This window comes from Thalia democratica, chromosome 9 (genome assembly GCF_965202585.1).
Source record: "Thalia democratica chromosome 9, ktThaDemo2.hap1.1, whole genome shotgun sequence".
NCBI classification, from domain to species: Eukaryota; Metazoa; Chordata; class Thaliacea; order Salpida; family Salpidae; genus Thalia; species Thalia democratica.
Genome location: NC_139173.1, coordinates 22,402,496 through 22,415,406, shown reverse-complemented (window position 1 = coordinate 22,415,406; position 12,911 = coordinate 22,402,496). Strand labels below are relative to the sequence as shown.

The window sequence follows — 12,911 nt, the reverse complement described above, 5'->3', positions numbered from 1 at the left end:
CGATCATTTCTAACTCGATCACTTCTAACCCGATCACTTTTAACCCGATCATTTCTAACCCGATCACTTCTAACCCGATCACTTCTAACCCAATCATTACTAACCCGATCAATTCTAACCCGATCACTTCTAACCCGATCATTTCTAACCCGATCACTTCTAATCCGATCATTTCTAACAAGATCATTTCTAACTCGATCACTTCTAACTCGATCATTTCTAACTCGATCACTTCTAACCCGATCACTTTTAACCCGATCATTTCTAACCCGATCATTTCTAACCCGATCACTTCTAACCCGATCATTACTAACCCGATCAATTCTAACCCGATCACTTCTAACCCGATCATTTCTAACCCGATCACTTCTAATCCGATCATTTCTAACAAGATCATTTCTAACCCAATTAAACCCGATCATTTCTAACCCGATTAAACTAAGATAAGGATTGGTTTTAAAAACAAATTAATTTCGACAAAATTGTTTTTTGTAAGTTTAGTTAATTTTTTTTGAAATAAAACCTGATGTTCAGAAAGCTTTTATTAAAATTTAGTTGTTGATATTAATTGGTTCATTTATTGTTTTGACAATAAGGTTTAAAATTGGATTAGTAATTAAGTGTAGTTAATTAGTTTTAAAAAGCATTAGGAAAAGTATAAGTCTTTTGTATTCTAAAGACTAAATATTAAGTTTTGATAGTCGTCAATGTAAGAAATATAATGAGTATCGCAGCGGTTAAAGTCTATTCTGTACTTTCTTTTGAAATGATTCTATATGGTTAGTATATATTTTTTAGTGTAGTAACCAGATTACCAATTTGCCCCCAAATTCAGGGAGAATTTATATGAAATACAACTTTTTTAAAATACTAATATCACCGTTTATGTAACTTTTAATAATAGAGTTAATAAACTTTAGTAATTGTAATTATAATGGTGGTTTCATTTAAAATTATTATCATTAAATTCTAAGTTCTTTAAACGAAAGTGTATACTGTTTAATACAAAGCCAAAAGTAGAGGTAGAAGGTTTTTTAATATTCAGAACTTGTCATTTACTCGAACTTTAATTTAATTTTAATTCTTAAATTAACTGGTAAATTGTATATAAAGATTAACTGTAATTAAGTTATAATTAATTAAAATAAACTTAACTATGAAAGTTTAGTGTTGAAAACTTATTATTACGCATTTTTCTTTTGAAATAAAATTTATGTAGGGTAAAACAAGTTTACATTTTTCATAAAAATTTAAAATTTTTCAAAATTTAAAATTGCAAAAACACGGTTATTCTCACGATTAACAGTAGATATTTTAAAAATAATTTTCTTGATATCTTTTGAAAGTTATTGTTTTACAGGCTTTCAAAAACACAAAAACTGTAGATAATTTAGCGATCAATAAATAAGAAATGTTATTATAAGTTATTAGATTAAACTATATAACTTAAAAACTTATAACAAAATAATAAAACCAGTTTGTATTGTGAAACCTTTTATATAGATTTAAATTTTTTATAAAGAAAAAACTCATCATATTTATAGAAGTTTAGAGGTGCAAAAACCTACCGAGAATAAAGTCAATAGACTGCAAGCTGGCTTTACTGTAATGAATAAAAAATAACTATGTTTGTGTAATAATCGTCTGAAAAAATATTTGATTAAAAGAAACAAAGAACTTATTGGAGTTTTTATAAAATTATGCTCCTAATTATAGTTAAGTTAACTATAATTAATTTATTATTTAGTTTCAAAATGTTTTATTTTTAATACTTATTTTGTTTTTACTTACGTTATTTCAACTGCTCATAATAAAGTAATTTTAAAGAAATGTTTGTCAATTAAAGTACTAATTTAAGTCGCAATTAAAACATAGGCGAGATTTGATTAACCTCGAACTTGTTATATAAATAAACTTATCTGTTTAATTATTAGTGTTAAACAACTTTTTTTTGCTCTAAAACTAAGTAGGAATTTATTAATGATGTGAAATTTAGACAGTCAATCGACATAACAACTTTTGCGGTTTAGTTATATGACGTAACTGTTTTAATAGCTAGTTTCTATTAAAAACCATGATTTTCTACTTAGTATAACAAAAGTTTTTAACTTCTCCTAATGTTTGTTTGAATTCCATTATCTTAATAGGCCTATACAAGTTGCATAACAATTTGTATAAGTCATTAAGATGAAACTTAAAACTACCCTACTATAAAAGGTTAATACATTAGTAAGCAATAATAAAACATTTACGTTAGACTTCCAATGTAGTTTTAAAACCGTAGTATAAAAGTTTTCTTATCTGAATTTGACAATTGTAGAGTTTACTTTTTAAAATTTGCTTATGTTAAAACTATTTTAGTCACGTTAATTACAATAAGATCCAGCTAAAATATAATTATCACTGCTTATTTTAAAATCCTACAAAGAAGAGTTCAAAATACCTTAAAGTAAACAATTTAGTAAATTGTATATGATTAACCTAAAAGGTCTCTTAAAGTGTATTGAAAAAACAAAAAAAAATAGAAAAAAACTAAAATTATGTGTAGCATAAAAAATCAAAAGCGAGGTAATAAAAATATATTATGATTATGTTAAGTTAATACTAAAATTAAAATTTATACTAAAAATATTTTTACGCAACATATTAAAATCATTATGTTTTAAAGTAACTAAAAGTTCATTTTCTTTTTATTATTCTGATAACTTCATTAAGACTAGTTTGTTTTTGCATGAGATCCAGATTAAAAAATAAAAACGTAACATAAGTAAATGGGTTAGAAATGATCGGGTTTAATTGGGTTAGAAGTGATTGGGCTAGAAATGATCTTGTTAGAAATGATCGGGTTAGAAATTATCAGGTTAGAAGTGATCGGGTTAGAAATGATCGGGTTAGAAGTGATCGGGTTAGAAGTGATTGGGTTAGAAATGATCGGCTCCCATTTTATCTCATGTACTTATTTCTTCCCAAAACGTTTAAAATTATACACGATTTAACTCATTTTAGTAAAACAAATAACAACATTTTTATAGGTTATACTAAAGGTAGTTTTTTAATACTAAAACTTAAATAATTGACAAATTTTAAAAAAACTATTTAAATTAAAAAATTTCGAATGGTATATACCTTTAAAACTAAATTAAAACAAGCCTACGTTGCTTTTTTGTCAATTAACTAAAGGATTATTTCATCTATCTTCACGAACTTCATCGTTTTGTTAACAAAAAAAAAGCTTTTATATATAGTGCAGAAATTTCAATATACTTACTATGCTATACATTTTGAAAAGATTAATTTTAAATTATCAAATTTATGATTTATCGCGTATTTATTCTGTATCCAAAATAAAAAAATTTATAGATGAAAAACCTTTTCTTTTAAACTTAATCTTTTTTGAACTATAAAAGAGTATGTTTCTCATTAGCTAAACTAATATAGATAGATATTCTTAGTGTGTACTTATGAAAACAACGTTTAAATACTTGTAAACACTTTAGGTTTACAGGTTTTTTTGTAAATTACCTCCGGATTTTCTTAACTTCTTCCAAGTTTTAAAAACTAAACTTAAGTTGAAAAAATGTCTTAAATAGTATAACAACATTGAAAATATATTGTAACGCTACATTCAATTTGTTTTTTGAAGAAAAACAATCAAAATTATACAATTGTTTTTAGTTTATAATATACTTTTGTATTAAATCAAAAGTTTGTTACTTTACATGTAAAAATAGTTTAAAATCACTATTCTTTTTTTTTTTTTAATTTTTACAAATTCCAGGATTCCAGGTTTTTTGGCAAGCTTGTGTTTTTGTTATTACCAAGTAATGATTAAAAAATATATATCCAAGAGAGTAGTACCTTGTTTATTAACTTAAACATAAATTATCATAACTGTTGTACAAAAAATTGTTTTTTTTTTAGTTTTTACCAGAATAACTATTAAATAATACTGAAACAATGTGCTTTTAAAACTTTAATTGTAAAGCTTTTCTACCTAAATAACATTCCATTAAAAATAAAGTAAACGTTTAGTTGTAAAGATTGTAACGATTTGAACTTGTAAAAGCAAATAATAGAACAAGGATAAAAATTCAGATCTAAAAAACAAAAACGTTTTAAAGACTTAAATATTTTTGTTTGAAGTAAAACCTTAAAATACTTAAATAAGTCATTAAGATTCTAAAATAAGTTTTAGTAAAATAGCTAGAACTGGGTTTTAAATATTAACCAAACAAATTTTACAACTTTATTTTGTAAATTTAGGCTTTGAAATACATTGTTAAATAATATACTCTACTTAAAATTTTACTGTTTTTTTTCTGTTCTATAAGCGACAATTCTATTTAAAGTACTTTGCACAATTTGTTCATTCTATTCATAACAAATTTAAATAAATAAAATGCCTACTAAAAACTATAAACTAGAATAAATCCTAACAAAATTATTTATGCATTTCAAGATTTTCTAACCATAAAGACTTAAGGAGTAATAAATCCACTTTATTAAAATTGTTCTAAATGAAAAGCCTAATAAAAAAATAAAAAATTAAATCTTTTTAGCCAGTACTACCGTCTTGTTGTCCACCTTGAGCTTTTTACTTTTTTCGAGTTTCTTCATTAAAATAACTTCCAGCTCGGCTTCATCTTTCAAATTTTCGCTTGACTTGTTGTACTCAGCAAACACCTGAAAATATTTACAAGTTTAATACGCATACTATATCACTTTACGAGAAGTTTTTACTTTACTGTAAAGTAAATTTTTGGGTTATTTCTTAAATCTTAATTTTAATTGTAGCAGTGTATCTAAAAAAATTCATGTAATTGGGATGTTTAATTGTGTATTTTCTATTGTATATAAACTTTATTATAGGGGAGTTCAATTGAATAATAAAAATTGTACATAAAGTTTGACTTCAAATAAAACCAAGTTACTTTCTTTATACATATTTAAAACTATAATTCTAAATCTTGAAGATGAAACTAAAAACGTTCACACAGAAACCAATTGAAACGTTTTCGGAAAAAAACTATGATAAAACAACAAACTTTTTTCTTCAATTTTTTCAAACTAATTTTACCCTCGCTCTTTTCAACGATGCTTTTCAAAGACTTGAACCATGAAAATTCCGAAGCTGTATATATTACGAATCATTTAATGTAAAAATTAAAAGTTTCAAAAGCTTATCAATTTTAAATAGACTTTTGTATATTTGAAAATCACAAACTCTTTGACGTTGTGCAAAAATTTAACATAATTAATTTTAACCTTGCGTTCCATTGCTGTTTTCTTTTTTATCTTGTTCAATTTCAACTTCTCCAGTTTTCTTTGCTTTCTTGCAAGATTTAGATCCGTTCTGCTCAGCTAAAAAACAATATTCAATTTATCAAGCATCATTTGCATGGTTTAAAGTTATTTTCATCGAAAATTTTCAAATTTAAACAGTAACTATCATAAACAGATATAGTGACTCGCTGTTAGGATTACATTGAGAAAAAAAGGATAACTGAAAATAACAATGAGTACTAGCAAATTAGAAACGCTTTTGCATTACATAAAATAATAATTAAAAACACAGTCGTCTTCCGCACAACTTAATGTGTTGGGTTAAAGTTTTTAGTTATACGGCAGACGTGTTTAACAGCTACGAAATTTAACATTAAAACTATTTTCAAAAGCCTAATTGTCATTAAATACATAAACAGATTTATTTACTACAAAAAAATCTGAACAGTTTTAATAATCCAAGAAAGGGAACTATTTTATTTTATTTCACTAAGAAGTAAGAAGGAGATTTATTTTTTAAACAGTACAAGAAAAATAAACATGAAACGCTTTAAAGGAAACAAGTAAAAAATTAACAAATAGCTAGTCAATTTGTTTTCAGTCATATAATAAAAAAGATTTACAACTACTAATATAGTTATTTATAAAAAACATCTCTAGACATATACTATACTTAAAACCAGAGTTGTCAGATTGCTATTGTTTCAAAACGTTTGTAGTTTCATTTGTATGGTTCCCCGCTAGTTAAAATCTGGCAACCATACTCTATTCTAGACATTGTGAGTAAGCAGGTTTTATTTTTGATCATTATAGCTAATATATGATACAATCTAAAAGTATGAGTAAATAAAATTGATTCTTTTAAATAAAATGCATATTTAGGCGGCAGGTACACAAGTTTGGTCAGACATCTCATATCTTATTTTAAAAGAAAAACTAAATTATTTACTGGTGTAATTCAAAAATTAAATATCTACTATAATATTTTAAGTCTGACCAAGCATATATTAAGTTTTTCTTTTTAAACAAGCTTTTAGTACTTAAATTATGTACAAAATATTTTCTATACCTTTTCTATATGTCTTAAGGCCGTGGGTGGAAGGGGTAAATAACTTTTTCTGGACATTAGTCTTTTTTACATAAGCTACCAGTTGTTCTTTTATCGTTTAAAAAAATTCAAGATATTTTCGATACATAAGCGATCAAAGATAAACAGTTCAATAGGTTCATTATGGGAGGCGCAAAATAAAAACGCGTCAATAGACTACTTAACTAAAAATCTTTCTCCTCCTTCAGTTCTTAGCAATCGTTTTAAAACTTTTTCAGAATATTTTTATTAAATTGTAGAAAAAACTTGTTGCAAACACAGTTTTTTTAATTTTTACTAAACTTTTCTTTAATATAAATAAAGAAACAAAAAATGTTTGTTTCGTCATTATTTCTTTCAAAAATCTGCTTCCTACAAGATATTTGTAATATTAAAAAGAAAATTTTCTGAAAACTTGAAGTAAATTACTTTAAAATTGGAGGAAGATATAAATTATTAATAATATTTTTAAATATTGAGAAAATCGCCCTTAAATTTGTTTTATACGGTTGTAACTGTTTATTTTACAGAACTGGTTATATCTTTAAAGATAATTCAAATTTTTTGTTCTATAAAATGTATATTTTAATATATATTATAAACATTTGAATGAGAGCCGATGTTATTTTTGTAAAAACTCTGTGGCTTTAACTTTTTTTAAGTAGTTCAGATAAAGACAACCAATTCAGCAGACACGCAAATATCTTTGATCTGATGATCTTTGTAATTGATGATATTCAAAAACTTAAAACATTGGTGTTGCAACAAAAAGTACATTATAAACGGCCAACTTTATTTAAGACATTTTTTTAAAGTCACTATATCATGCATAAAATTTAGAATACTAATTTTGTAAAATGTCTCTAAAAAAACCTGAAGACTCATTTTTTCTTTTTAGATTGACCGATTCGTCAGACTTCTTTTGATTTTCTGCAAACAAAACTAAGTTTTACTTGAAGTTTTCAAATGTTCTACTTTTAAAAATTTATTAGCTACTAATTTTATTAAATTGAGGAAGTTAAAACAAAAACATTTTCAAAGTGTGTCAATTCTAACAGCAATAGAAGTTTTTTACTAGAGCAGCAGATTTTTATTTACACATTATACTTATAATCTTTCAAAGAACATGAATTACTTTTTAAAACACAAGTTTGAAAATTTTTAATTATTTAATAACAGATTAAATTTTGCTACTTTTAAGACTACTTTAAACATTATAAAAATATGAAATCAATTAGTTCTTTTAATAATAAATAAACAATGTACCAAAGTTTTCTGTAACTTTTTTTATCAGGTTTTCTAAATTTCTTCCAGGTTACTAAAAAACAAATTTTTTGCCCATTTTTAAATATAAAATTAAACGTAAGGTAAAAAAAAACTGTCCTAAATAGTAAAACCACATTGAAAATATACTGTAAATATACTCTATATATGTACTTTTTTATGAAAAAATTTCAAATGCTACAAAAATTCTTATTATCCTTATGATAAATTTTTGGTATCTAACGAAATTTTGTTACTTTACATATAAAAATAATTTAAAAATCCTGACTTTTCCAGGTTTTTAAGTGATTTTTGTTTGAAGTCTCAGGTTTTTCAGTATTTTTTTTGTCTAAATTGTCGAACTCCAGGCTTTTCCAGGTATCCAGGTTTTTTGGCAACCATGTATACAGTATAACTATCAGGGTTGCCGAAGATTTTTTGAAAATTTATTACAGGTTTTAATGTTTCTTCAAGGTTTTTGAAAGCACAAGTTCTTTTGTTTATTGTTAGAAAAAAAACTTAAGGTAAAAAACTGTTTTAGATAGTATAAAAAATATCAAAAAGATACTGGAAGGCTACTTATGTTTAATAATAAATAAAATTATAAATGATACAAAAAACTATTGTATATGATAGATTTTTCAAATCTAAAAAAAAATCATTGTGTAACATTTAAAAACTGTTAAAAATTATAGGTTTTTCAAGTTTTTTATTTAAAATTTCTCGAATTTTAGTTTTTCCGAGGTTTAATTTTCCTAAGTTGTCAAATTATAGGTTTTTCCAGGTTTTATGGTAACCCTGAAATATGCTAACCGTATTTGAAGCTTCAAAACATATCTAACATAACTTTATTTACTACTTAAAATTATATTTTACCTTATTAGTTAAAAAACTTAAACAATATTATACAAGATAATTGAAGAAAATTTGGTAATTACAAAACATCAAAATATTCGTTTTAAATAGTATCTTTTGTCGTACACCTACTATTACAGGGTGACCGAAAATTTTTAGCAAATTTTCTCCAGGTTTTCAAAATTTCTTCCAGGTTTTTCAGAATTTCTTTCAAGTGTTTGAAAATATATCTCTTTTTGACCATTTTTAGTGGTAAATCAGTCTTTGAATGAAAAAGATGTTTTTGAAAGATTAAAACACTTTAACCACACAGTATTTCTATTATTTAATTTTTGTTTCATTCTATAGCAACCTGTACTATTGTTTTGAATCAATTTTTTAAGTTTTTTTCAAATATTTGTTCAAAAGCCTTTATGTTGATATATAACATAAATAGACATACAACCTAGTTGAAATTTGTTGTTAATTTTAATATGAAAATTATTAAAACTTAAAACTTTTAATAAACTAGACATAACTAATGATTTACAACTTGTACTATAAAGTTAAGATTTATTATAGCTGCTACAAATACATTGGGCATAAATATCGCATCAGACATTTTTATTTGGCTCTGCTCTTATTTTGCTTTTACTCTTAATTTTTCTTGCTTTAATCTCTACCAAGTTGCATTAGTCAGAAACAGGTTGTTGTTGACTGACTCTACATGACATTCAAAATAATGGAATAACAAGTAAAAAAGTAGTTTCTTTAAATTAAGTAATAATTTATCAATTACCTATTAACAGCTTGTATACACTTCTTTATTTTGTCTAAAATTTTTTTTTAAACTAAAATTTAAAAATTTTCCATGTTTTTTCACAATTTTTGTACAAAATTCCAAGTTTTCCAGTTTTTTGTTGCCTAAGTTGTCAACTTCCAGGTTTCCAGATTTTTTGGCAAACCTTTACAAAATCTTACTGCATGTTAGTGGAAACTAATTCTTGTTATTCAACATTTTATTCTATACAAAAAAATCTTTAAACAACTCATAAAACAGGCTGGAAGATAAAAAATACTCTTTTTATTAAAACAAGTTTTAGCTGTAGAGAAGTGCATATATTTATTAAGGAAAAAAAAATAGTTAACCTTCAACTTTAGCAGGTGGTTTAGCAACTGGAGCAGAAAATACAGACCAAACTTCTTCTCCAAGCTTCATATCGTAAATTCTAACGCTATTCTTCAGAAAATTCTAAACAAATATGTACGTTTAAGTTAGTTGGTTTGTACAATTAACTTGATTTAATTTTTAAACTAATTTTAAACTCTTTAGTGCTTCTTAATTATATATTAATCTTTATTGCTAATGTTTTACTAAAAATAAATGTTTTAAAATATCAAACATGATTACTGAAAACGATAGAAACTATTATAACTTTACAAAAAAAAACTTAAAAGTTCTATCTAAACTAAAAAACTTATTGTTCTTTAACTATAGCCTAAAAACCTTGTACTTTTTTATTTTAATTGTATAACAATACTGACCATGAACTTAGGCCTTTTACGAGGAATGTTATCAAAATCCATCAACGTCTCAAGCAAGTCCTTCGCTTTTTTACTAATAGAATTTGTCTTAGTTGCTTGTTGAATCTGAAATATGATTAAATTATAAATTACATTTTCATAATTAATTTTATTATCTTATTATTATTAATTAATATAATTAATATTATTATAACTAATTGAATTCAATTTTTTCCAATGTTATGATTATATAAACTTTTACTAAGTTCGGTATTATAAAATAAAGTTTCATAAGGGTCTAAGTTATAACTTTTTTATTAAATTATTTTGTAATTGCTAGCATACTTCTAAGCTGTACTTTATTTCTTTTTGTAAGACATGAATCGTTTTACTTTTAGAAAAGATTAAAGTTTGTAAGTTAAACAAAACTCTTACAGTGAAAAAAAACAAAAAAAAATGTCGTATTTTATATTTAAATATTAGTAATGTTCATCTTATCACTACTAGTATAATTTATAAAAAACAGAAAAAAATAATTGATTTGAAATTAAATTTTCAGAGTAGATTTTATAATTGAAGTGTATTGTCGAGAAAACTGTCTGAACTAATTTATGTATTTTAGTTTGATTATAATGAAATACTTAAAAATGTTCAACTTACTACTAGAGATCAAATACTTTTATTTAAATTTCATACTTGAAACATTTATTAAATTAAATCTTCCTTAAATACAAAAAGACTACAGTTTTTTACTTACTATTTTTTTACTATAAAACTAGTCATAATGCTTTTTCTATGTACTTTTGGTTTTGAAAGCAACAATTAGAATTTTCAACTTGGGTTCAAGAAAATAAGCACTTAAATAATTTTTGAAAGATCTCTTATTTAAATAGTCTTTATAATGCATACTTCATAGCTAATAGTTCAAAACCTTTTCAAGCCATTGTTGCTGCCTTATATCTCCTTTGTTTTCTTTACTTTTAAATCCAGATTTTCCATATTTTTCATCTTCTGTTATGCAAGTAGTATGAAGTCTGTAATCATTTTCCCTGTGAAGTTAGTATAAATTGAAATTAAATAGTTTATTTCATATTAAAAAATGATAAAAAAATTAAAGAACAGCTTTGAAGGTTTTAAACTACTAGTGTACAATATTTTTGAACAAGTTTGTGCTTTTCAAGCTCCAGGTCAGTTTAATTATATTTTAAAGAAAGACATTACTGTAAAAGATGTATATAAAATTTCAAAACATTTGTATCGCATAAAACGAAAGAATTAATACTTGAAAAGGCAAATGTTAAACAAAAAATCAAATTTGCATATCTTAAACTGTTTAAACGTAACTAAATTTTAAATGGTTTATTTTTAGTTCCAAACTGATTCCATAGAAAAACAACAAAAAACTGTAGAAAACATCACTGGTGATGCAACAAACCAGAAATCCTTGCTGCAGTCGATGCAAGTGACGTAAGCGCAGCTTCTGCACGACGCCGCGTGCTTGTCCACCCGGTTCTTCTTCAGCGACTCGCCGCAACCCCCACACGTGAAAAACACCATTTTCGTCTATTTATTTTAAAATACTGTCCACTTTATTATAGGTTGATAATTCTATGTACTCATATTTAATCACAAAACAAACTTAAACAAATTTATCTGGTTAAATTTTTTAAGTTTCACTTTAACTTTAAAAATATTGTTTTTAGTTTACCAGTTTATCAAACAAATTTCAATCATACTATTTCAAAAATAATATTTTGTATATTTCTAACTTACAACCAGAAAACATAATGTGCAAAACAAAAAATAATTTTTTTAATACATTTTTCAAATTAAAAAAAAACCATTAAATTAGTAAAAAGTTGATAAATATTTTTTTTGAAAACTTTGTTTTCGCCTATGTATTTAATTATTCATAATACCAATGAATATTTTTAACATTTCAAAACTTTATGGTATAAAAAAATTATTGACTTAAAGAAAAAGATGAGGTAAAATTAATGGCAACATGAGTCCAGGGTTGCCACATATCAAGCTGAGAAGAATTTCTTGACTTTTCCTGACTTTTTACTAAAATTTTCCTGACTTTTCTAAATCAAGCTCTTTATTGTAAAATACATAATCAAACACTTAAAACTGTATAAAGCTTTCAGCCTTATTTTTATACAGGTTAAAACAACATTTTTTGCTGAATTCAATCAACTTACTTCCATTACATCACTTGAATCATCTATGTATGATTGATGTATTTGCAATAAACAGTATCAGCAAAATACTTGTATTTGTTAATTTATAAATTCAACATGTTTGAAAAAAAACTATGTTTTAGCAATTTCTATTTTAAATGTATCTAAATGAACGAAAAGACATATAAGTAACTTATACGTTTAAAACCTTAAAACAATAACGAACTTTTACAGTTGAAACCTTAGAACAACAAAGAACTAAATCATTCAAAGTTTTTTTTTTACTATATGTACTAATATTTATTATCACCGTTTCTTTATTAGACTTCAACCTTTTCATCTAATGAAGATATAGTTTCCTTTATCTGATCTGCATTCCACTTAGTTTTATTGGCTGTTAAAACTATTTGCCTCATTTTACTTAAATCATTCTCATCTGCTGCTCCTACACTTGTCGAAGAGAATCTTTTCTCTAAATCTAGCCACAGTTTGTGGTCTACATTCCTTTTCTTTTTGCACTCATAATTAAGAATTCCTAACAGATAAAGGCATTGGAAATTAAGTAATTTTGTAAATTTTTAGGAAAATTTTGCAATTTTATTCTGAGTTTAAACAAGTGTTTTTAATTAATTACTTACCATTTGAAGGATTTGAAAAATAAGGAATTTTGTAAATTTGAACTAACAAAATCCAACTTTTTTCATATTTAGTCAAATTTGCTGACTTTTTTCAAAAAC

At 24.7% G+C, this 12,911-nt stretch overlaps 1 protein-coding gene across 1 annotated transcript; it reads right to left on the bottom strand.

The window, feature by feature from the left end:
* Window positions 1-4,270: 4,270 nt before the first annotated feature.
* LOC145844293 (cell growth-regulating nucleolar protein-like) lies at window positions 4,271-11,640 on the bottom strand. The gene is made up of 8 exons (XM_082951684.1): window positions 11,427-11,640; window positions 10,923-11,040; window positions 10,013-10,117; window positions 9,617-9,719; window positions 7,244-7,300; window positions 5,266-5,361; window positions 5,046-5,131; window positions 4,271-4,683 (listed from the first exon to the last, which is right to left on the bottom strand). Exons 1-8 carry the CDS (start codon window positions 11,546-11,548, stop codon window positions 4,546-4,548), a joined length of 825 nt encoding a protein of 274 aa, XP_082807810.1. The 5' UTR covers window positions 11,549-11,640; the 3' UTR covers window positions 4,271-4,545.
* Window positions 11,641-12,911: the final 1,271 nt, after the last annotated feature.

Bases quoted from the DNA above. Each gene is read 5' to 3' on its own strand.
- LOC145844293 (XM_082951684.1), bottom strand. From the start codon at position 11,548: ATGGTGTTTTTCACGTGTGGGGGTTGCGGCGAGTCGCTGAAGAAGAAC. The intron at 7,301-9,616 runs GTTAACTATTTT...TTTTGTTTGCAG, and splicing joins ACCACCTGCTAAAGTTGAAG to AAAATCAAAAGAAGTCTGAC. The intron at 5,362-7,243 runs GTTTTTTTAGAG...ATTGTTTTTTAG, and splicing joins AAGAAAAAATGAGTCTTCAG to CTGAGCAGAACGGATCTAAA.